We start from the raw sequence: 22403 nt of genomic DNA on the forward strand, positions 1-22403 counted from the left end.
CACTAGAATTTTACTGTTTCCGTTTTTGACAGGAGATCCTGAACGCCACACAAAAGCACAATGGTTACCGCTTTGCTGGACGTCCATATCAATATACATCTTATTTGGTCATTTTAGTGTATTCATGCACTCTATAATATTATGTACGTCATTAAACTGCATTAGAAAGATATTAATGTTCAAAGAGTTTTTTTTAAAAGCCTTTTGTTCATTGACATATCGCAGATTATGGTAGGCAATATCAACGCCATTCATTTTAAACTGGTTGAAATAGTTGGGCTGTAGAATCATCATTTTCCAACTAATAAGTCATGTTTTTACAAAATGCAATTTTTCATTAAATGTAACCAATGTAAAAAAAATCAAAAAACGAACATAAAATCTGTTTTTTTTTAAATAAACAATTTATTCATACATGGTGTTATCATCCAACAGGTAAACGGTACAACTACAAAAAAAAGCACTGCATTTTGGCACTACGCTATCAAACGTGAGGTACTAAATGCTTCAATGTTTGGACTCTCTTCAAGTCAACAGGGGAACATTAATTAAATTCTAAGCGAAAGAGTCAGTTATAAATGAAAAAAGTGGGCCAGCGTAGTGGCCGCTGTTTTGCACTGGGAAACCTTGGAAAGAAAAAAAAATGCTCAGGTCCTCAAGAAAACAAACATCACAGCACCGCAACAGAGGGAGCGCACCCTCTCCCTGTTCTTCCGTGAAAAATTGGCTTTAGTGCTTGAAAAAAAATGGCTAAACCTGCCGAAAGACTAACCAGGAAATAAAACGCAGCATTTTAAGAACTTATAAATAAATAAATAAATGTGCATTTGCTATAGCATGATATATGTATATATATATACATGCTTACAATGCATAATATTCATATCTTGATCAAACAGCACACAAACATTATGTTACAGTCTAGTCCAAAGAGTTGCCAACTTTGCGTTGTTCCCCTTAGGGAGATAACTATAACAAGCATGTCCTCCATCGGGACGTTGTGTTGGCTCAGAGTTGAGTCTTGGGATATAATCCTGAGAAATGTGTCCGACACTGCACAGGTCCTCAAGCGTCTACACGCCATCGAAGCAAACAAAAAAACTGTACAGAAATGTTACACACTGCAGGCCATTCATCCCTGCGATGAGTGATCCTTAAATATTAAGTATAGAAGAAATGGAAATGGGCTACATACTATACACAAATGACACAACATTTCAAATTGCTTGTGTGGGCCACTTCCTGGAGAGGGTAGGGCGACGTCTGAAAAATGCGACTCCCCACCACCATCCTCATCATGCGGCTGGCGACCACTGATGTAGTCTAAAGTGTGGGGAAAAAGGGATGGTTCAAAGAATTGTCACGTACTGTACATCCCTGAAATATCACAATAGAAGTGTGAGCATATGTGTCGTCATACTGTATCTCACCAACAATGAAACTTATTTAATATATTTAATTGAGAGCTGTTTTCCAAGGGAGGGGCTCAATTGCTGCCAGAGTGTCACAGTACAGGTTCAGTACCAGCAGCTATACAGGCTGTACACTGACTACTCTGAAGTATATCCAAGTATTGTACTGTGTCTTAAGATATACTGCAATAAAAATGTTTGCTATGTGCAAGTGGCAGTGGTGAAAAGCTTTACCGGCTGTTTTTAGGCATAGTAACAGGGGGACACCAGCAAGTCAGTGAGCACCAGCAGCTGGTCGTCAGTGAACTGTTGCTTATGCTGCTGCCAGTTGTCATGGTGCGTCCTCCGAAAGTTGGACAAGGTTTTCTTCACCGTCATCTAGAGGAGCATAAACACACATTCAGATTACGTTTTACTTTGAAATCCCAAGCTTGCACCTAATATGGCGTACTTCAATAGGTTGGGTATCATTAAGGTGGGCGCTCAGGTCCATTAGCAGCTGGGGCATCCAGGTGGGCACATCATACGGGCTGGAGAGAATACAAGCACTCAGGCCGAGAACACCAGCATGGCGCCGCACCAGGTCTGTGACAACATTAACAACATTAAAACGAGGCAAAAAAGGTATAAAGACATTTTGGGGGGTAATTAAGTGCCTCACCTGCAGAAGGTATGGTGTCCACTACTGTGCCGATGCCCCTCTTTCTCTTTTTAGGGAGCCGAGTCTTGCACAGAGCCTCAAAGTGAGCCTGCATGGGGGCGTCCATGCACAGGAAATTGCACTGGAGGAAGCCACTGAGTGTGGTGGCGGCCATTTCTCGTACCTGCAGAGGAAGTGGGGAGAAAAAAAACATGTATAGTCACTGGTCACCTGCACAATCTGATGGAATCCAACGCGAGCATCAGTCAGTCTTTTCGCATTTTATTTCTGGAACTACTTAGCTAGAGAGCTCAATTGCTCGTCAAGCTTAAATAGTCGTTGCAAAGGAAATGGTCTCAACATTAAAAATGATGGTGTTTCTTTGGTGCATGCGGCTGCAATGGATAAAAGATCCATAGAAAAACTCATTTCATAATGATGCTGTTTTTTTACACCTCAGTCTCGAAATGGAGCAGGTCGTCATGGAGGCCAAACAAAAACGACTACTTCCATCCATCCCCCACTCCTCTGTCTATACTCCATCCCTCTCTTCCTCTTTCAATCTGAAAGTTATCTCCATAGCAACAGATTACTGCAGCCTGTGGTTTCCATAGCAACAGTTACAGGACTGGAGGTAGGGTGGTGGTGGTGGTGGGATGGGGGAGCCAGGAGGTGAATGCTGAATCACTACAGTGAAGCTAAAAAGGCCGGCAAAATAAACACGCATAGATTTACTGTACAACGATGGCTGCCATCCGCATATGAACTCCTTTTTGTGTGTGGATATTTTTGTTGTCGTTTGTTTTTACCTCCAGCTGTTCATCTTCCAACAATCTTATGACCAGAGCTCGTACATCGTTCACAGCTTTCTGGTCACTCATGAAGGTGAACAGGTTGTAAAACACCATGATCTGGAGATACGTCAGCACCGTGTAGCGAGCGTGCCAGGAGCTGCTGCCGGCGATCTGCAACACACAACAGCGTCATCGCATGTCAATAATGGGCTGAGCATGTGACACAGCAGAGGTAACAAAGTGCACCATTTCATGGAGCCTTGTCTTCAGGGGATTTGAACAATTCTGACAAGCAAAGGCGGCCTGATGAATTTGAATACTAGAGATGACATCAAAATTAGCTATTGGGGTTGCGTAATTGCCTGTTTTTTCTTTTCACACACACAAAAAAAAGTAAACAAAATAAATACACCTGAGCATGGTCTTACAACCCTGCAGCAAGTGCAAACTTCAATGGCAGAGTATGAAAATTTACATAAGAAATTCTTTCTTCGGCATCCAACTGCAGTGCATCATAAATCAGAACCAAAACTAAAAAGGACACAAATGGTAGTTACTCATTTCATTCCCACAGAAACAAAGAAGTAATAATAAACACCTGGTACTCTTACAGCACTTTTTCAGGTTGTACTGTAATCTCAAACATTTGCCTCTTATGAATGTAGGTTGTACTGTAATCCCGAAGTTACACTGCTGAAGTCAGCTGTTGTTGGCTTACCTCCTGCAGGGCATCGAGTACCATAGGGATCTGCTCCGTGTAGAGGAGTCCCTGAGACATTAGAGACAGGCAGGTCTTGGCGTCCCTCTTCAGCTCATCATAACTGTCATCATTTTCAACTGGAGCAATCTAGAACCACACAGAGACGTCTGAATATTTAAGCGTGAGTTATTTCAACAGGCGACAAGGCCTTAAGGAAGCTACCTTGAAGAGCAGAGGAAGTAAGCGCAGCTGCTCCGGGACGGCCGTGGAGAAGGAGCGCCCAGCACTTGCAATCAACCACTTCAACACTGCAAACGTGTTAGAAGGTTAGGGTGTGGATAAATGTACGGTAAATGTTTTGACATGGATCATTCTTTGTTAACTCACCTGTTTTGAGCAGTTTGATGGCTTGAGTCCTCTCATCCTGCTCGCCCACCTCATTCTCCTCAATCACGTGGTTCTGGATCTCCTCATCGCCCTCAGTCAGGGGCTTCAGCTGTAACAGAATTCTCTCTGTGAAGTCTGAAATGCGAGGTGAGGTAGTCGGCTGAGTGTAAGGCAGGTTGACATCTATCATGAAGATGTAGGTCAGGACGCTGAAGGGACAGAGAAAAGAAAATGCAGAGTTCACACACCTCTTCCGGGGTCAAATTCAATCTTTGTGGTCCAGCACATTCAATATGAGAATATCCATCCATGTTTATTAAGGATGTAAATACCTTCCAATTCGCTCCCGTACATTCTTGTAGACCTGTGTTAGTTTGGGCTCGAGGTACTGCAACAATCTGTGGAGAAGCTCTGGCACCCGCCACTCCTGCTGAGCGAGGCCTCCCTGTAGCACGTACAGGCGGCTGGAAGAAAAAAAAATGAAAATAGTCATCATTGTCATTATTACAAAAGGGCAGCAAGCTTTCTACTGACCATGCATCAACAAAGGAGCCCCCTTCTCCATTAACTGGAGACTCCATTAACATCTCAAATAGCCAATGAAGTTTGCGAGGGTCTCTACTCTCCTGTAGGTAGAACAAAAAGGTCAGAGTCGGATAAATAAATGGACATGATGAATGGAGAGAAGGGAGACTTACACAGGCTGTGGCGATGCAGGTGCCCCAGTCTGCATATGTTTCCACTGTAATGTTGGACAAGGCCGTACGGAGGAGTGGACATAACACTTTCCAAAGACTATCAACCTGGAAATCAAGCATGTGCGATGCAGATGAATCAAAACAATGTTGAATGCAGCACTTTTTGCTCACATTTTTCAGGAACTAAACTTAAAGATCTGCAAGTTTTTCAGTGCACACAAAAGGCATCTATCCTATTGAGCATGTTTGGGATTGTCCGTATCGGCCCATACAACGTGATTGTGTCAATATCCAGCAACTTCACACAGCCATTGAAGAGGAGTGACCCAACAGTTTGTTGGAAGTGTGTCGCACTGTGTGATGCAAATGGTGGTCACACTCGATAATCCCATGCCCCTCCAATACAGTCAAACTTTTAGGAGTGGCCTTTCATTGTGGCCAGCCTAAGGCACAGCTCTACAATAATCATGCGCTCCAATCAACATCTTGATCTCTTTTGTGTACAAAAACAGTTTTACATCTTTGAGTTCAGCTCATGGACGTAGGAGCAGGTGTTGCAATTATATTTTCGTTAAGTGTTAAGTATGGATGCTTAGTGAAAGTGTACCTTAGTGTAACTCCAGTGCTTACAGCCTCTGATCAGGCCAGATATGATCTCTGCAACACAACGCTGTTTGCTCTCATGGGAGTCTGCTACCAAGCGCTCCATGTGTGGTTGCAGCAGAGGCAGAAAAGTGTCGCTGAAGTTACGGAACAAACCCTGCAAAGAAAAGGGAAAAAGTGGTTTTCATAATCCTCTTTTTTATATTTAATGCAATCGTGGGAAATACAACTCACCTTGAACAAACAGAATCTGCGAGTGCTAAACTTGTCTTTGCCCTTTCGTTCCTCCAGAGACAGAAACTCGATGAATTGATTAATGAATACTGGGTCTGAGAAATGGTCATAGATGATCTGCTCTCGCTGTAATGAGGAGAAAGAGAAGGAAGCCTTTTGATCAAGTGCACCTACATTATTTTGCCTATTATTTGAATGTGCAAACCTCTGTCATTTCCTCTCTGGTCAGGTTGAGTTTGGGCTGCTCTTCCTCTGGAGCGTACATCATCAGTTTCCTAGCAAATCATGTGATACCACTAAATACAACTCAACCAAACAACAGCCAAGCCAACAAAATGATAGAAAGGTGGAGCATTGTCAAACACAAACCGTGGCCAACTGTAGTAACCCCAGTGAGTCTTTTCCACGAAAACACAGAGATCCCACTCTTGCTGTGTCCGTGGTAGACTGCTGCTGTTGTACTGCAACCACTTGTTATCAGGACGATCACCAGCCACTATACTGCTCGTCTCCTCAATCTCACCTTTTTAAAACACAGGAAGCATTTCTTAAAATGTATATTTGTAAAGTCAACAAGAAAAAAAGATACACAAATGAAACCTTTGTGCTGATTATAAATCTCAGAAGGGCTGACAGGAACTTTTTTATGAGGCCTCTTTATTTGCTTCATGATCCCTGCCACAGCTGATATCGCCACCTATTGGAAAGATTGAAAAAAACAGCAGAGCTCTTCATCCATGTAAGTTATGTAATCATGACCAAGTGGCCACAAGTTGAGGAGCCACTCACCTTCCGGACGTAGAGAGTGTCGTGGTTGAGGGTTTTGATGAAGAACAAAACAGCTGCTGGTGGGAGCTGGTGGTCATCTCTCAGGAGCAGCGACAACAAGCCAATAGCAATATGCTCAAATTTCCAAGGCCTGCAGCATCAAACAATGTATTAGATAGAAACAAATGCACTGAACCGGAATGTGGTGTTTATCAAATCAACGTACAGGTTTCTGTTGCCAAGAGAGTCCAGCAGATCCCCAATGAGCTGCTGGTACTTCCTAAAACAAGTAGATGCCCAATTAGTTGTTGCATTTGTAACAAAAGCTCACATCAGTGAAGAAAACCATGTATCTCCACGTTTTAGGGTGCATGTCCTGTTTAGTGTGTAGCTGATCACTAATAAAAGATGCCATATTTAAATTGAGTTTGTGTATTAGGTGCCAGAACTCAAAGCCGATCACTGCCACTTTGTTTTAGTAAATCAAGTGCACTATGAACATAATGTTTTGACCAGATCACTGACATATATTTCCAGTGAACGGGGTGCCTAAATTTGCAGTTACACTATGGATTACGCTGATTTGAATGTAAAATGTTGATGTATTTTTTAAGAAATGTCCTTCTACTTTCATACACATTAGCTGGTATCGGTGTTTTGAATATAAAACATAAAAATGCACACTTACAAGATATTGTGATGGCTGTAAACAGACCTATTTAGTTGGTCAAATAACAGTAGTTTGTAGGGTGTATCTATGATTTTACTCTTTTTTTATTGCCCATGAAAAAAAAGGGGTCATGCACAGTTTTCAACTTACTCTACAGATTCAGAATTTTTAAGTCGCTGTCTCTTTACACCTTCTGACGTTTCTTCCTCTGACGGAACGGGATCTTTAGGAAGGGGGTTTCCAGTGACCATAAGTTGTTTGGCCACACCGCAGCTCTCTACAGGGATCTACAGGACAGAAAGATGGGAAGATGGGTAGAAATTAATGACGTGGTTTCTGGTCCTGCATGGCACACCACAACTATTAGATGCTACTGATCTTCTTACAGAGAAGTCGATGCCAATGGTCTCATACTGCCGGTGGACTTTGTCAGCAAGGTCATCAAAGAGCCGCACAATAGAGGGCTTCTCCAACGACATAGCTGAACTAAGGCCAGATCGAACAATAGCAGGCCACGTCAGGGCAATGCACTCCCAGTCATGCAAATTGGCCAGGCAGACTCCACTGTGATTGCCCAGAAGACAATACAAGGCACCCTGGAAAAGCACAGTCAAACGTGCCAAATTCAAAACATACTCTCCGACATGTGGCAAATTATAAATGGAGAAACATAATAGTTTGAGATGACATACTTTAAACTGTTGCTGTGTGACACTGCTGTTGTCTGGGTTGAGAAACTCAAGCACATGGGGGATCACGTCTCTGCAGCAGAAATTATACGTACCAAGGGCAGTGAACAGCACATTTTGAGCTTTGCTGCGTACCTACAAAGAAATTAAGTTTGATTCCATTACAAAATAGTAGGGTGAGGAGTGTGACAAACACAGAATCAACTTTATAAAGTGTCCTCACTTGGCTGTACGTGCTTGTGGAGAGGCGTAACAGATCCCTCATCAGCTCCTGATGAATGCTTCTGTACTGACACCCTTCCACTGTCAGCTTGCGAAGCTTATAAACCACCAAATGTTAAAGTTATGAAAAGAGCCAACATATAGCGAAAAGAAGACTTGCAAATAATTCCTCATGATCAACTTACTTCGTGCTGGAGCATGACTCTGTCTATCAGGAGAGCTCTGATATGCTGCTTTCTACCATGCAGCTGCAAACAAAAGTTGAATGTGAGCTTTGCTTTGAGGGAACTTAAATCTATTGATTATACGCATAATATAATGTACACATAAAATGAAAGCGCAATGAAGAGATTCACCCTATTTTCCATCGACTTCTTCACAAGACTGAAGCTCTTCCAGCGAGAGTCAAACTCATGCTTGTGAGAACCCTTGAAGTGCAGCAGGTCACTGATTATCTACAAGACAAACACAACGGCAAAAACTGGTTTGTATTGGATGGACTTTAACATGACACAAAATGGGGCGAATTAAACGACACCATCTCCAAAATGTTTTTTTACATTCAGGTCTCATGCACAGGGACTTTAACACAACAACCTCTGTACTGGCACAATAATGATCAAAATCTACATGTACAACTTTACTGTTACCTTGATGATGGAAAAGAGGGATTTGGTGTCATCCTCAGAGTGTTCTAGTATATAATCTGCAAAGAAGGTAAAGAGAACTAGTCGATCACTTTGTTGGGGCTGTGGCTACAATTCAGAGGGAACACTTACGAAGCAACTGTCTCATCACACGGCAGATGGAATCTCTGTAGTTCTGTTTAGACTGATCTGTAAATAAATATTAATATCGCAATGTAAGCATATTCAATATTAAACATACTTCACCATTCGGTTTCTGAAACCAAGAGTCACACATACCATAATCCGTTCCAGTATAGAGAAGAGTCTCATCCAGTTTCACCATACTATGCACCCTGTTTCAAAAAGCATATACTGTATGATTGAAACATTTTATGATTCATATCCATATTATATTCATCACACAATACTGTAAAGATAAATTGTTAAATGCACAGTACTTTCACTACTTACAGTTCAGGAATAGGTTCTCCTTTCAAGGGAGGCATCAGACCACCGGCTCCAAGGAGGCAGTGCTGAATAATGGTCAGACTCTGTAGGACATCATCTCTGAGGGAAGAAAAATGAATGAATAAATTAATAAATAAGAAGTGCGAACAAATAAATGAAATCTTGGAAAAACTGTATAGGCTGTCAAGAAGGAAATCTGAATAAATATATATTCTATATGTATTATACCTGCTCATGTCTTGGTCTCCTTCTGCATAACTTTGAAGTCGCATAAGTTCTGGCTGCAGAATCAGGTCCAGTAGATAATAAGTGAAAGTGATTTCATCAACGCTGGGCACATGCCACCGTATGTCTAAGTTCCAGAGGTCACCTGGACGACCCCAATCCTACATGGGACAAAAACATAAGGAAAGGTTGCTGCAATATCACGCTACTCTTTCATCACCGGAGAGGGGTACAGCACATTGCAAAGCAATCATGGCCAAGATTTAATAACGACCGGGTCATCCATAAAACACTCATCAGTGGCTAAAGCACCCCTGGCTACAGTCAAAGTGACAATCAAGACTTATCTCTTCTAAAGTGCACAGGACAGAAATGCAACCATTTTATGAATACTTCTATTGAGGAATTGTAAAGGTAAAATGAATGAAATCTGCACTGAGGATTGATCTGTTTAAAGATATAAAAGGGCACAGCTATTTTCTCCAGATATTTTGTGAAAGTATGATTTTATACTAATGATTTCATGAATTATAAATCATTTTTATTACCTTAATTGGGAGGTAGTCCGTGATTGGTTGGCGAAAGCCGCTTGGCACACTGCAGTACTCAGTGGGGTAAATGAGGGCAGTGGAGCGCAGGATGTGATGCAGCAGGTTGCATGCTAGAATGTAGCCCTGCTTACACTTGAGGCGGAGCGTCAACTGCAAAATGTGGACCAAGTCGGAAGAATAGGGCAGGAGCTTGTCACCGTCCACTCGAGTAACCTGGGGTGCAGATTGCAGGATTATGCAAAATCAGTGTAGTTGCTGACACCGATATGAACTAATACCTCATTTTTTGCCAGTATTGTCTGATAATATCAGCTCTACAATCATCTGTCTTACCTCAGATAGTAACTGAAGGTTCCATAAAAACTCCTTGTCAAGCTCCTCTTCATGTAAAACCTCCTCATCTGTTAATTAAAAAGTGTACATCATGCGACAACGACATTAGGCTAAGTACATTAAATCTGGAAAAAACTGTTTTTTGTCAACAGTGTACTTACTGGCAGCAATTTGGTGTATTTGACTGCAGCAGTGAGGCACAAACATTTTCAGAGACTCTGCAGGGTGACACTGAAAGAACAAAGACACGGACAGTGAGCAGTAAGCCACAATAACATGATTGCTGCATTTCCCCATAAAGTGGTTATTGGGGGTATGGCATCAGTTATAATATAGATAATTAGAGGCACCTCATGGATACGTCAGTGTATATGTGTATTTTTCCTTTGTTCGTTCAAGTGGACTACACACCTGGTGGTTAATTGAGCATGGTGTCAAGCAAAGCGGAGGCGGGCCTTTGTGGAAATACAGTACTTAATAACTAAATTATTGTGGACAGTGTGTACGTTACCTTAGCAGCAGCACGACACATGTCCGCCACCATCCTTCCAGCTACACGCGTCTCGAAGATGTTGGTGGTTGCAAAGTTAAAAACTTTTTCCAGAGCCACCTGTGAATAAGACAAACACGCCCATAAATAAACGTAACATAAACTACTATTTTTTTTTCCTGTGTTGACCTTGAATATGTCCAATGAGCACTGAGTGAGGATAGTGCTGAAGGTGGAAGACAAGCCAAGCTCCACCAGGCTCTCCAAATGGGTCATTTTTTCAGTTTCGGTTTCCTCGCGTGTTTGTTCCAGAGTGCTACTGTCGATCAGGGCAAAGCACCTGCACACAGTATCAAGCATTCATAAAAATGGTCATTATGGTAGCCACTGTGTATTAACAAATGAATGTTGTATTTTAATGTATCTTTTACTTTGTTTACTTGCTTTTATTCAACTCCATTGTTCTGTAAAGTGTCTTGGAGTATTTTGAAAAGCGCTATACAAATAAAATGTATTATTATTATAACCCTTAAAACATCCATCCATTTGTTTTCTATGACGCTTATCCTCACTACGGTCGCAGGGGTATGCTGGAGCTTATCCCAGATGACTTTGGGCAAGAGGCGGGGTATACCTTGAATTGATCGCCAGCCAATCACAGGGCACAAATAGACAAAAAATCATTCACCTATGGACAATTTGGAGTCGCCAATTCACCTAACATGCATGTTTTTGGAAGAGTGTTCAAAATTCCTCAACATACCTGTCCATGAACTGAAGCACAAAGTCTTCAAACTCTGCAGATGCCGAGCACATCTCCCTTTCCACCTTAAAAGTTACAAAGTTTAAACAAATTAATATGCACATTTACATTATTCAAAGTGATTTTACAGTACTTCACCTCTGTCAAGTCAGTTCTTTCATGTAGGGCAGACGAGCAGTCCACCAAAGGTACAAGAGTCACAAATGTAGCAATAAACTGGAAAGTAATCTGTAACGAGGGCAATAATTGGATATTTAAGAAGCTAGATACAATTAAGGGCAGAAATAAGTTAAGATATGCTGGACAAGGAGCCCACCATGCACTTGCTGAAGTCATTCGGGTCAACTCCGGGCAGGGCCCTCATGAGTAAGGGCAACATGTGAGTTGGGCCCTCAGGAAAGTACTTCCCACCCGACACTAGGCTCCTCGCTACGCCGATCATGCAACTTAAGGTGGCTGTCAGCTGGTGGGGCTCTGTTAGAGTCTCCAGTGCAGGGTATGTTCTACAACAGAGACAACAATTAGCCCTGTGTGTTGATTCCAAGGAGTGGTCTTGTGTGGAAAAATAGCACCAGCCACTCAGCTTAAACTCATAAAACAAATGATTATTAAACTTGCCTCTCTAGCACAGGAGGAATAACCAACTCAGGCCTCATCAGAGCAAGGTTCTGCAGAGCCTGGGCGGCATCGAGACTGCCTGTTTTGCTGAACATGGCCAGCAGAACGGGCTGCATCATACTCGTCACAAAGTTGGTGATATCCTCTTCCGTGAGCTTGTGAGTGTCTGGAATGGGAGTCAGCCACGATGGCTTTCGGTAGCGCTCTCTATGCAGCCGACGAACCACAGTGGCAGGGAGACGTTGGAGCAATTTCATGAGCTTCATCTGCATGGACCAAGACAGTGACACAGGATATTATTATTATTTTTTTTCCCCAGGCCACACACCACTGGAAACTGCTCCACAATCCATGTATGGGTTGCAAGCCACCCTTTGAGAATCACAGGCCTAATGCCAACACAGGAAGGGTGTTAGTGACGACAATGAGGAAAAGTATGATGATTACTTTGACTGAGGATATGGTCCGGCTGCTCAGTACAACATGCACAATCAATCACACAATACACACGTTTGGATAATTTAGTGCTTAGTGAGTGAACATACATGTTTTGTGAACTAAGGGAGGAAAGTGAGAAGCCATGTGTGTTCAGGGCAAAGCAAAGTGCATCCAGAAAGATCCCAGGTCATAAGTGAACTTGAGAACCTTGTTGCGACAGTTCTATCTACTGGCCAACTGGGCTGCACATCTTATCCCCGGTCGCCAAAAATAAAAGTTGCACGTTGGTGCCTGTGTGGTTACAAATCAAGAAGAGGGGCTTCCTCAAAACAGAAAGGCATGTGCGCCTGCTACTGGGGACATTTAATACTATTGCAGAAATCTCACTCACATGTTTTCTTGTTATTTCTGACCTAGATACCTAAACCTAGACTGCCAATAGGTCTCAGGAAGCGCTCTTAAAAAAACAATGACGAATGTGTTTGCCCCAATGACACCACTACACATTGCTGACATGAGGTGGAAAGAATCACACTTGGAATAAACTGTGGAAAAGTGACATCGAGATGCGTGCTTATTGTCTGCTTGATCACAGACAGTCCAAGTGTATTTGTTGTCTAAAACTAAGAACTACCAAGTACAGGAATGCAACAAGCTTGCTGATAAAGCATCACAACAGCCTGATCACTGTCATGGTAAGAAAACAACAGAGAAACTCACCAACCAGCGACCATGGTTTGACGGGTGAAAGAAAGACGTGATACTGTTGAAAAGGCCAGTGAGTTGTGCTTGAGTTTGTTTACTTGGTCCACCCTGGAATTGACAGGCGAGCGGTCACAGAGAGACATTTTTAAGGTAACTGACTGCATCAAAATACATTGGACCACCAGACTAACCAGAAGTGACGATATCCATAGCACCACGTGGCCGATGTCATAGGCATTGGTCACGTATCGCGGGACCATCATCTGGCTGGTCCCCACAGGAAGATTCAAACTCCTCAAAATTCTTGTGAAAATCTGAAACACATATGTACATTTCATACATAAACAAAAGTGTACAAAATATGCATTTGATGAAGGAAGGAAATAACACATGTTGATGTTTCTCACAGACAAGTCACATGGCTGGAAAATACCAAGTCACTTTATATCGGTGACCCAAAGGATCAACAAGGAAATTCGATAGTTTGTTTCTCTAACAAGCAGCGGTGGCTGTGAAACACACCTTGGCTAATGCTCCACATGGGAACACGTGCAGAAATTCAAAACATTTCATTTACTGTAATTATTTTGACAAGTGGGGCATACCTTGGGGATATAAGGATCCCAGTCAATGTAGCCAATGTTGTCATTGGCCAAGCGAGCAAAGAGATTGACTAGGTTCTACAAAGAGAGAATAAAACATGAGAGAGATTGAAATACTGTTCAGATAATGTACATAACAGGTCATGAAGACTCATCTGCTGTCCTCACCAGTTCCCAGCTTGGAAGATTCTGCACAGACACCCACAGGTTGATCAACTCATCGAACCACAACCTGCAGAACGTTTTTGCAAAAAGGTTTATGTAGCACAAAATTCCATTTGTCAGTGGCAGTTGTAAGAAGACCTGAAATGCTCCCACATCAAAAATTAATACACTTTAATTTCAGGTTTATTTAATGCACTTGATAAGATAAGCAAATTATGTTTTCTTTTTTTTTTTTTTAAAAACATTGTCTTTATTCCATTTTAAGCACTTGAGTTTTCGGTGTTGCTGTGGTTTATTTGGTCAGTGGAGAACATATTGTATTATATAATATTATATTATATATTTATATATATAAAGATATCCAGATATTTTGTAATTCGTTTTAGTTCAATTAGATTTTTTTTTTTACTCTGTAAAGAAATCAAACTGGGGTAGGATTCACTGAACCAGAGAAAAGTTAATTGTATGTGAACTCTTACTTGAAGCCTTTATGATGCAGCTCTGGTGGTAGGGTTGTGGGTAGAAAGAGTTCAAAGTAGCTGATTGCCCTCTGCATGGTGACGTCAAAAGGGCAAAACAGTGGTCTCCATTCTTCCAGCATTTCCTGGGTTGCAGACGCTGGAAAATAGCTGTATGAAAACAGAGCAACGAGAGAGAGAGAGAAAATAACATGGAAATGTGAGTGAGGGATGGCGCTGCCACAAAAGTCAATCCTGGCATTTAAAGAAACAGAAATACAAGCTTTAAAGACCACATTCTCACACACAACCTGGACCATTTACTACTTTAATTCAGTTGTACTAGTGTAGAAAAATATAGATACATTTGTTTCAAGCAATCAGTACGAGAGATTGCCAAATGCAGCGTCACTGAATTAGATGACCAGCAGCGGGGAGATGACAGGTCACACACCTGGCATATTCTAGCTGTTAGCATCCATTTTAATGGGCTCAAAGCCCCACTGGAGGGTTTTTATGGTTCATTATGTGCTTGTGTAAACTCAGTGGGTTATGTCAGGTGACTAGTCGGCAGCAACTCGAGGAGGCCAAGGAAGAAATGTTACTTCCAGCCAAGGGCCATTTCACCCTGCCTCCCTCTGAACTACAAGCTCACCACAAATCACGCTCACCTGTCCCAGTGACAGGACACTCACACAAGACAGAATTAGAAAAGATAATAGGATTATCTGGCTAAGTGAGGGACGTCCTAGTGCTGGCACTCACACACATTGCATATACACAGTGGTGGAAAAAGTGATTTCATTTTTTTGTGCACGTTTGTCATACTTAAATGTTCTAGATGAAATATTAACTGGTTGGATCCCTTAGCGACAACGATCAAGCAAAAATGAACTCTGGTGTGATAAACCACAGTCAAGTTTTAACGGGGAAGGCAATCCTTTTTCAACTGTGCTCAGTAGTGTCGTCATGAATTTGTGTGATCTGAAACATTTAAGTGCGACATATACAGTATATACGAGCAATGCTTCTTTTAATATGTCACCTGTCACTGTTGTGAAGTTGTGGAATTGGCGTTTGCGATAAGTATTTTTTTATTGTCAGTTTGTACTGTCTGTCAAACGTTTGCAGCATTTCTAGAAATGCTGGCTTTCCAACTGTACTAAAGATCAGCAATCATTTTGTGTGGCTGTTAGAATGAAGACTCGGCATCTTGATGTGGTGGTTATGGTTTCAGGTTGGAAATGTTGTCACCAACTTCAAACAAACTCGGAACACTGCCTCGTCCGTAGGAGATGAGGAGACTGTATGACTGATAATAGGGCTCACTTCGTTCAAGCTGTTGTTTTATGACGCAAACGAGCCCAAGGGCTGCAAACAAGCAGAGAGTGAACCCTCCTTATGCCTGTTTGGAGGCGAGAGAAGAGGACAACTGACATGCATACACATGGCAATATAGCAAGGACGGCAAAATTATAAAATTTTATCGTGTGATTAATTTAAATATTTATTATGGCAAAACTGTTTTTATTTGAAAGAAGAAATCTTGTGACGTTTTAATCTTTTGACACCCCTAACATTAAGGATATTCTGGTATAATATACTGCATTTTATTGTTTAATTAAATTGTTATTCTTTTTTTTTACTTTTATTTACTGATTGGCTGGAGGAAATCACATGTGTGGCATCCATTTTTACATAAGGTTTAACTCACAAAATGTGCTTTCTTGTCCTGCAAAAAGCTAAACCGCTTACACACGTGCCAAATGCCACTGTTGAAACTGACATTTAAAATAAGAGGAATTCTCATGTTGGCATGGATCGAGATACGAGGTGTACTTACGGTCTGCAGTTTTTTATTAACGTCTTCAACACACCTTCCACGGAGCTGTAAATAAAAAAAAATTGAAAGAGGTGTCATGGATATGTTCAAAACATTTAAAGACTGATGCTACACTACATTCCTTCACAGCAATGCCACTTCAGTTTAGCTTCATGCATACATAAGCCCTGTCACACACCTGACCTGCGTGGTGTGAAAAGTACAGCGGCTAAATGGTGATATTGTTAAAAAAAAAATGTGGAAAAAAATATTAAATATATGAACAGTTTATATTTACTAACATTTATGTAAACACATCACTTGTTTGTAAGAGCCTGTGCTGTAGTTGTGGCTAGTAATGAATTGTATATATAATCCTAACATGATGACCTTTGGTACATATTGGACGCCGGTCACATAAGAGTGTTAAAAGCAGTAGACCGATATAACCACAGCTTTGGAGCGTCCCACTCTCAAGCCCACCAATCTGCTCTCTGTCATGCACGCTGAAGCCATGCCTTGTTGGAAATGGCCTGCCAAACCAACTCACCGATCACTCAAGGTTTGGAGCTTACACACGCCTAATGTAGTACTCTTCCCATGCCAAATCATGGGTTGAGCCAAAATGCAACTACAGCAAACAAGTGCATGGAAGCTGACCAATGTTTAAACACTATAAGCTCACAAAATAATACATGTGTTCCAAAATCATCACTCAAGAGCCAGTCACGAGGGGCCCATTTCAAGCACGTAGAGACCACTGCTCTATGATGATGACCTTACTATGTCAGGAATGAACCCTCCACATTCATCCAGATACATTCCATGATGGGAAGAAACGTGACGGGAGATTCTGCTGCTCTAAGACTTGTGTAGTGTGCCAGTTTAGTCTAGGAGCAAGCTCTTGTTATAACGGTAGGGGGGAGTCTTGTCAGCACAAAAAATGACATTCAGAAACTACATTAAAAGGTGACTCCTCAACAGGAGAGTGGTTAAGGGGGAAAACATTGTTAGCTGCAGTGCGACAGTCTCCAATATGAGTGAAATGTTAACATTGACTCAGCCTTAATGTATCTTCTATCACAAGCTGCGTATGGGCTGTCCAGTTTGTTTCGCATGCAATGTGTAAAAACACGAGTGAGTGTCTCAAAAGAAGAAAACACAAAGAGGAGTGTTGTTCTTACCACCTCTGAACCATTTTTATCATAATGAGTTTAGCTGACGAACGAGGCCGGGGAGAACTGAATGTGAGAGGGGGAAAAAGGCATAAAGAACACATTCAGCACCAGACAATGTGCCAATTACGCAATTATATGAACATATGACACGTAGCTGTATTATGAAATGAGGTTTTCTTTTGAGTGGTTTTTTGAAGAAGTTGAATTGGCTATCACAACCCAAGCAGCTTGTTCACATCAGCGGTAAGCAACACAAATACGACAGCAAAGCATCATTGGACCTACAATGTTCCCATAGCACCATAAAAGAGCACCTCGCACTGCTTGTTTTAAGAAAACAATGAACAACATTTAAATGCCTCTCAAAAGCATGAAATGTGCATATCATTGTCAGTGTAGTGAAAACAAATACTGGGAAGGTAAGTCTCATGACTCCATGCTTATTCTGAGCATACAATCCAGTTAAAATATGAATTATGCAGATGGTCTGTGTGTGTGTCGATTTGAAGTAACCTTTGTATTAGTATCACTTTGGGAATGTGGGAGGCCCACATAAACACCAACGGATGTCCATCTGTGTATTTTTGGTAAACGTATACCTCAAATGTTACACAAAATAGTGGTGGTCAAACCATCACTGGTGCACGCCAGCTCAGTGAGCAACTCGGGGATTAACTCTGAAGGTGTTATATTCTATTCTTTGGCTTTTCAGTGAAGTTGCCACACAATGGTACCAGTATTGACAAACAGGAAAACTGTGATAAACATAGAACGTAACTATAAATAAAGCAATGTCTCATTTTTTACATAACCGAATGCAGACCTTTCACGCCCCATTCCAGCTACCTGACCCCATTGCGGCGCGTCATCTTATGCTAATTAACCAATGTGGTGGGTTGTTCAGTACGCACATCTCTGGCAAGGCTGCTCAGTGCAACGTGGCTAAGTAATAAGACTATTTTTAAGTTCATAAGAATATGGTACGTGTGTGATGTCGGCTAGCTAGATTTGACCGTTAGCCGAGTGCTAGCAGCAGGTGAGCAGTGTACAGAGTGGCCAACAGCAGCTCCTGTATGAATGTTCACTGCATGTGTTCTCTGCTTGTTAATAAAACGATTGAAGTGCATTGTGAGTTTCTGCTCAACCATAAACAGTAGAGTAGTCCTCTACGCTGGTCTACACTGTCAGTAAGTTACATTGATAAGACAATAGCCAGCAGGAAGTATGCTGTAAATGCTAACATGTGAGTGTTATTTGTGGTGAAGATGGCTTATTTTCTATTGTTATATCTACTATATTGGGTATACGGGCTGTACAAATGTCAACAACAGGATTTTAGGTCATAAAGAAGTTTTCTATGAAAATATTAAATTTTGCAATATTGAATCCTATTTGCAGAAATTCACTTATCACGATGAGATCTGGAACCAATTAACCGCCATAAGCAAGGGGCGACTATTAACTTATTGATATATATGGGAGGTGCAATTCAATGTTACCACTTTAAAATGTATGAAAATAAAGTGCAATCAGTTCAGAGTGCATTTAGTAAAAAAATAATAATAAATGTCAAAAATAAATAACAGTAACCGTACTTGGGAAACCAATTGAGGCCCAGATGCTCGGTCTTGGAGAACAGTATCCTGTCATGCAGCTCATACAAAGGCCTCCAAGGCAATTCCAGGTCGTCCCTTGATAGAAGCTCCCTTTTCCTTAGAAGGACAGGACGCACACAGTCAGGCTAATATGTAAACAAGCTTGCTTCGGACCTTGTGACTCTGTCTTACTTGAGCAGGTTGATGAGGAGGCGAGCCAGGCCCTGCATCATACTGATCTCAAGTCCAGGGATAGTCACTAGCTCATAGAGCAACTTGATAAACAACACATGGTCTTCTTTGCTGAACTTCCGGCCGTACAGACGCATGTACCTACATCAGAAAAGAAACAATTTACAAATTGTTCAAATTGCATCATATATTATGAGTATTGATGTTTGTGTTTGTTCATGCCCTAAAGGGAGAGAGGCTATGACAAAAAAACTTTTATCGATGACCGAGCAGTGAAATTGACTGTATTGAAATGGCTGTATCCACGGCTGTATGCCACAAAACCAGTGAGCAGAATCTGGGTCAAACCCCATAGTGAACTTTCTATCTCTCTGAGCCGGTAGTGACTCACTCTGGGACGGAGCAATGTGCCAACATGGGGACAGAAACGGATTAAATAACCCAGCAACAAAGTACAATTTTGAAACAGCACTCTTAAGTAATCCACTGCCATATTGACAGATGTCACCATGTGACTCATCGCGAAGTAAACAAAAACTATTTCAGGGCTCAGCCAAAGTCAGCTCGGATAGGCTCCAGCTCAGCCTTGACCATAATGATGATATGAACGGGTGGGTGATTTGCTGGTGACAACGTTAAAAATGTCCCACTTGGGTTTGGACCAATGTGGTGGCGCTGACTTTTACATAAATATTCCACAAAGCTTCATCATTACAATTCCGTGCCAAATCACTCATACTGAGAAGTAACTATTTTCATGAATTTGAAGTGTAACGATATGCACCCAATGAGTTCAGATTTAGCTAAGAAGCTCAACTTATTAACATAACTTTCGTAACTGCGGGTTTAGTTATTAGCAAAACATAGCATGAAGCAAGGTTGGCTGACTTGGAGAGCCCCGAGGATGCAAACAAAGCACGTTTGGATGCTGATGACATTTTAATACTTACGTAGAAAGTTTTCTTGTCCAAAACAGCACACCGGGCCATATTTCTCTGAGCTGGACAGCCCGGCCTAAGTTGCCCTTAATTCTACTCAAAATGTCATTGGATTCTTCATCGAGCTTATCCGCATATGGTAGAAGTTTGTTGTACACGATGTCTTTCTGAGGAGCAAAACCTAATGTGTCCGATTGTACCTTTTTCATATTACCAAATAAAAAAACGACAAGTTCAATCTAGGTTTAGATTCCTTACTATTGTGCTATCTGACAAATGTATAAAAGAAAGGCAAGCTCCTTGCTAGCGTGTTAGTCCACTGGTGTGACTAGATTGCCGTTCACAAGTTGATATGCTCGGTAGCCATTACTCCAAGTTTAAATAGCTTCTCTCCATTGTGAACGTTAGCAAGAATCAATGTTAAAATCTTAAACACCAAAATCGTCCGGAGAACGCGTTGGCACTCGGATACTTAACGTAGTCCTTAAAAAATATGAAAAGCAGCTAGCAGCCTAGCTAAAGTTAGCGCTGTACTAATAGAGCTCAGTCATTCCCCAAAGACAGCTGAACGTCGACTCATTCATCCAACTACAGAGGAGCAGCAGGCAGACGACACCCAGCGACTAGCCACACTTCTGACGTCACATCCGCTTGTCGGCTCGGACCACATTGCAGACTGTTCCAGTGGCCATATATTTGTTTATATACATATCGCCTTACGGATGTACGAACAGTCCTCGTGAGCCTCGTCTATTTCTGCTCGTGAGCCTCGTCTATTTCTGCTACAAGACTTGTTTCAGAAACAAAGGACGGCCATGTTGAAAAACGCTTTCACTTAGCGCTTTCATCTACACTGTAATATTATGTTAAATAAGATGACCTTAAATAATGTACTTATTCGAAATGAATATTCCCATGTCCCCGAAATTATCCGAATGACGGCGCTTTGTTAATTCAAGACAATACTAAAATAACCATACAGTAATGTTTCTGTTGTGACGGTGTCATGACAAAAAACAGTATTGACTGCCATCTGTTGGTAAAAAGCAGTGTTACATGCATTAAAGACGTATGGTAGTGAGAAGACGACGTCACACTCCTAAACGCATTTCCCTAACGGAGCTGACGTCGCAAAAGGGATAATAAATGACCATCACTACAATAGACAATCTTAGCAAAGCCCAATCCACACGTCTCCTAGCAACCACCACAACTTTTGGTCACACGAGGCAGTGTAATGTTGCGCTCTATACACTTTCAAAGGCTAACAACAAGCAACTGATTAGCGGTTTGACAGGTGAAAGATGATCGTTGAAAGATTCAAACTGCCTTGTGACAAACTCGTGTCACACCAGCAGCTAGCTTGTTGTGAATCTTACACTGGCATCCCTCGGGGTGGCACGGATATTCTCATTTACACTAATTTGGACGTTGACCAGAAGGTTTGTCACCTACGTTTATCATGTAACGGGTGCTAGTGCGTAGAAAATGTTAAAATTGATTCCCAGTCTAGATGTATATTATATAAACAAAAACGTTTGACTGGTCTTTACTTTTATGCTGCTTCCGTATTACTTCCGGTGTACTGTCTTAAACCTCCTGGTTTGTTTGGAGGCAGTATTACGCAGAACTACACCTCAAAAATCGAAATCTCGTGGAGAGCTGTTGCATAAAAACAAGAAACGTTATAATTTGGGACGAATCTAGAAAATATTTACACTAGGCAGACTCCGAATTTGATACGTAGAATTTCCTTTCCGTATTGAACACCTTGTAATGGCCATTACTGCCACCAACAGGACTGGAGTGGAACATTACGCTCATAATTAAGACCCGTTACTTTACAAAAGGACGAGTTTTTAAAAACACGCATTTTCTTGGGCGTTTTCTGAATGATTATATGATACGATTTTATATTAATCACTGTAATCAGCAAGTTGTACACATTTTTTAATAGCCCACATGTAAGAAAACTCTATAGAGGTAACTGTTAGGACTTGTGTCTCCACAGGCCTTACTGCTCTCCGGCCATCATGGTGAAATCACCGCCATGACTTTTGGGAAAATAAGCTTTCCTGTCCACTTCTGTTCTGCATCTGCTGATTATGTTATTGTTTGGAATTTGCACGTGTGTCAGAGAAATGTCAGCCAAGGTACAGAAAAAGACATGATGAATTATTGCGATTTTTAGTTTGCATGTTGCTAATTGAATGTGGTTACAGATAAAGTTGCAGCTGGAACAGTCATTGGGACCTCTCTTGGAGAAGTGGTCCATCTTTCCTTCTGTTTCTCAGATGAGAGAGTGGCTGCATGCTCAGGACCTACTGCATATGTTCTCAGCTCACGGGTACTTTGAGAACAGCAAGTGCATATTATTCATTATTATTCATATTTATTCAAGTTTGATGTTAAGGCA

General features: G+C 41.5%; 2 protein-coding genes across 3 annotated transcripts in view; one reads left to right on the forward strand and one right to left on the reverse strand.

Annotated features, from left to right (window-relative positions):
- Positions 1 to 385: 385 nt before the first annotated feature.
- psme4a (proteasome activator subunit 4a) lies at positions 386 to 21707 on the reverse strand. 2 transcript variants are annotated; one of them, XM_058058313.1, is made up of 48 exons: positions 20000 to 21707; positions 19050 to 19190; positions 18858 to 18974; positions 17269 to 17325; positions 16106 to 16150; positions 14284 to 14433; positions 13808 to 13871; positions 13643 to 13717; positions 13229 to 13351; positions 13053 to 13145; positions 11895 to 12160; positions 11593 to 11779; positions 11415 to 11504; positions 11277 to 11341; positions 10703 to 10853; positions 10535 to 10633; positions 10185 to 10254; positions 10024 to 10091; positions 9688 to 9903; positions 9143 to 9300; positions 8918 to 9013; positions 8744 to 8799; positions 8597 to 8653; positions 8468 to 8523; positions 8174 to 8272; positions 8003 to 8065; positions 7819 to 7914; positions 7599 to 7730; positions 7293 to 7502; positions 7057 to 7193; positions 6463 to 6516; positions 6258 to 6387; positions 6069 to 6165; positions 5838 to 5991; positions 5674 to 5743; positions 5469 to 5594; positions 5239 to 5391; positions 4632 to 4736; positions 4468 to 4559; positions 4266 to 4397; positions 3934 to 4142; positions 3769 to 3854; positions 3565 to 3693; positions 2862 to 3017; positions 2074 to 2236; positions 1864 to 1997; positions 1647 to 1790; positions 386 to 1323 (listed from the first exon to the last, which is right to left on the reverse strand). In XM_058058313.1, exons 1-47 carry the CDS (start codon positions 20194 to 20196, stop codon positions 1656 to 1658), a joined length of 5559 nt encoding a protein of 1852 aa, XP_057914296.1. In that variant the 5' UTR covers positions 20197 to 21707; the 3' UTR covers positions 386 to 1323; positions 1647 to 1655. The 2 variants fall into 2 exon arrangements, with proteins under 2 accessions (XP_057914296.1, XP_057914297.1); XM_058058314.1 differs by lacking the exon at positions 17269 to 17325 and having other exon boundaries at positions 20000 to 21706.
- Positions 21004 to 22403, forward strand: part of wdr27 (WD repeat domain 27) — a 50674-nt gene continuing 49274 nt past the window's right edge. The window contains exons 1-3 of the mRNA XM_058058315.1: positions 21004 to 21429; positions 21999 to 22140; positions 22210 to 22334. Of these exons, the coding sequence (XP_057914298.1) occupies positions 21292 to 21429; positions 21999 to 22140; positions 22210 to 22334 (405 nt within the window). The 5' untranslated portion in view covers positions 21004 to 21291. The remainder of the gene's footprint in view (positions 21430 to 21998; positions 22141 to 22209; positions 22335 to 22403) is intronic.

Source organism: Doryrhamphus excisus, chromosome 20 (assembly GCF_030265055.1).
Source record: "Doryrhamphus excisus isolate RoL2022-K1 chromosome 20, RoL_Dexc_1.0, whole genome shotgun sequence".
In the NCBI taxonomy this organism is placed as follows: Eukaryota; Metazoa; Chordata; class Actinopteri; order Syngnathiformes; family Syngnathidae; genus Doryrhamphus; species Doryrhamphus excisus.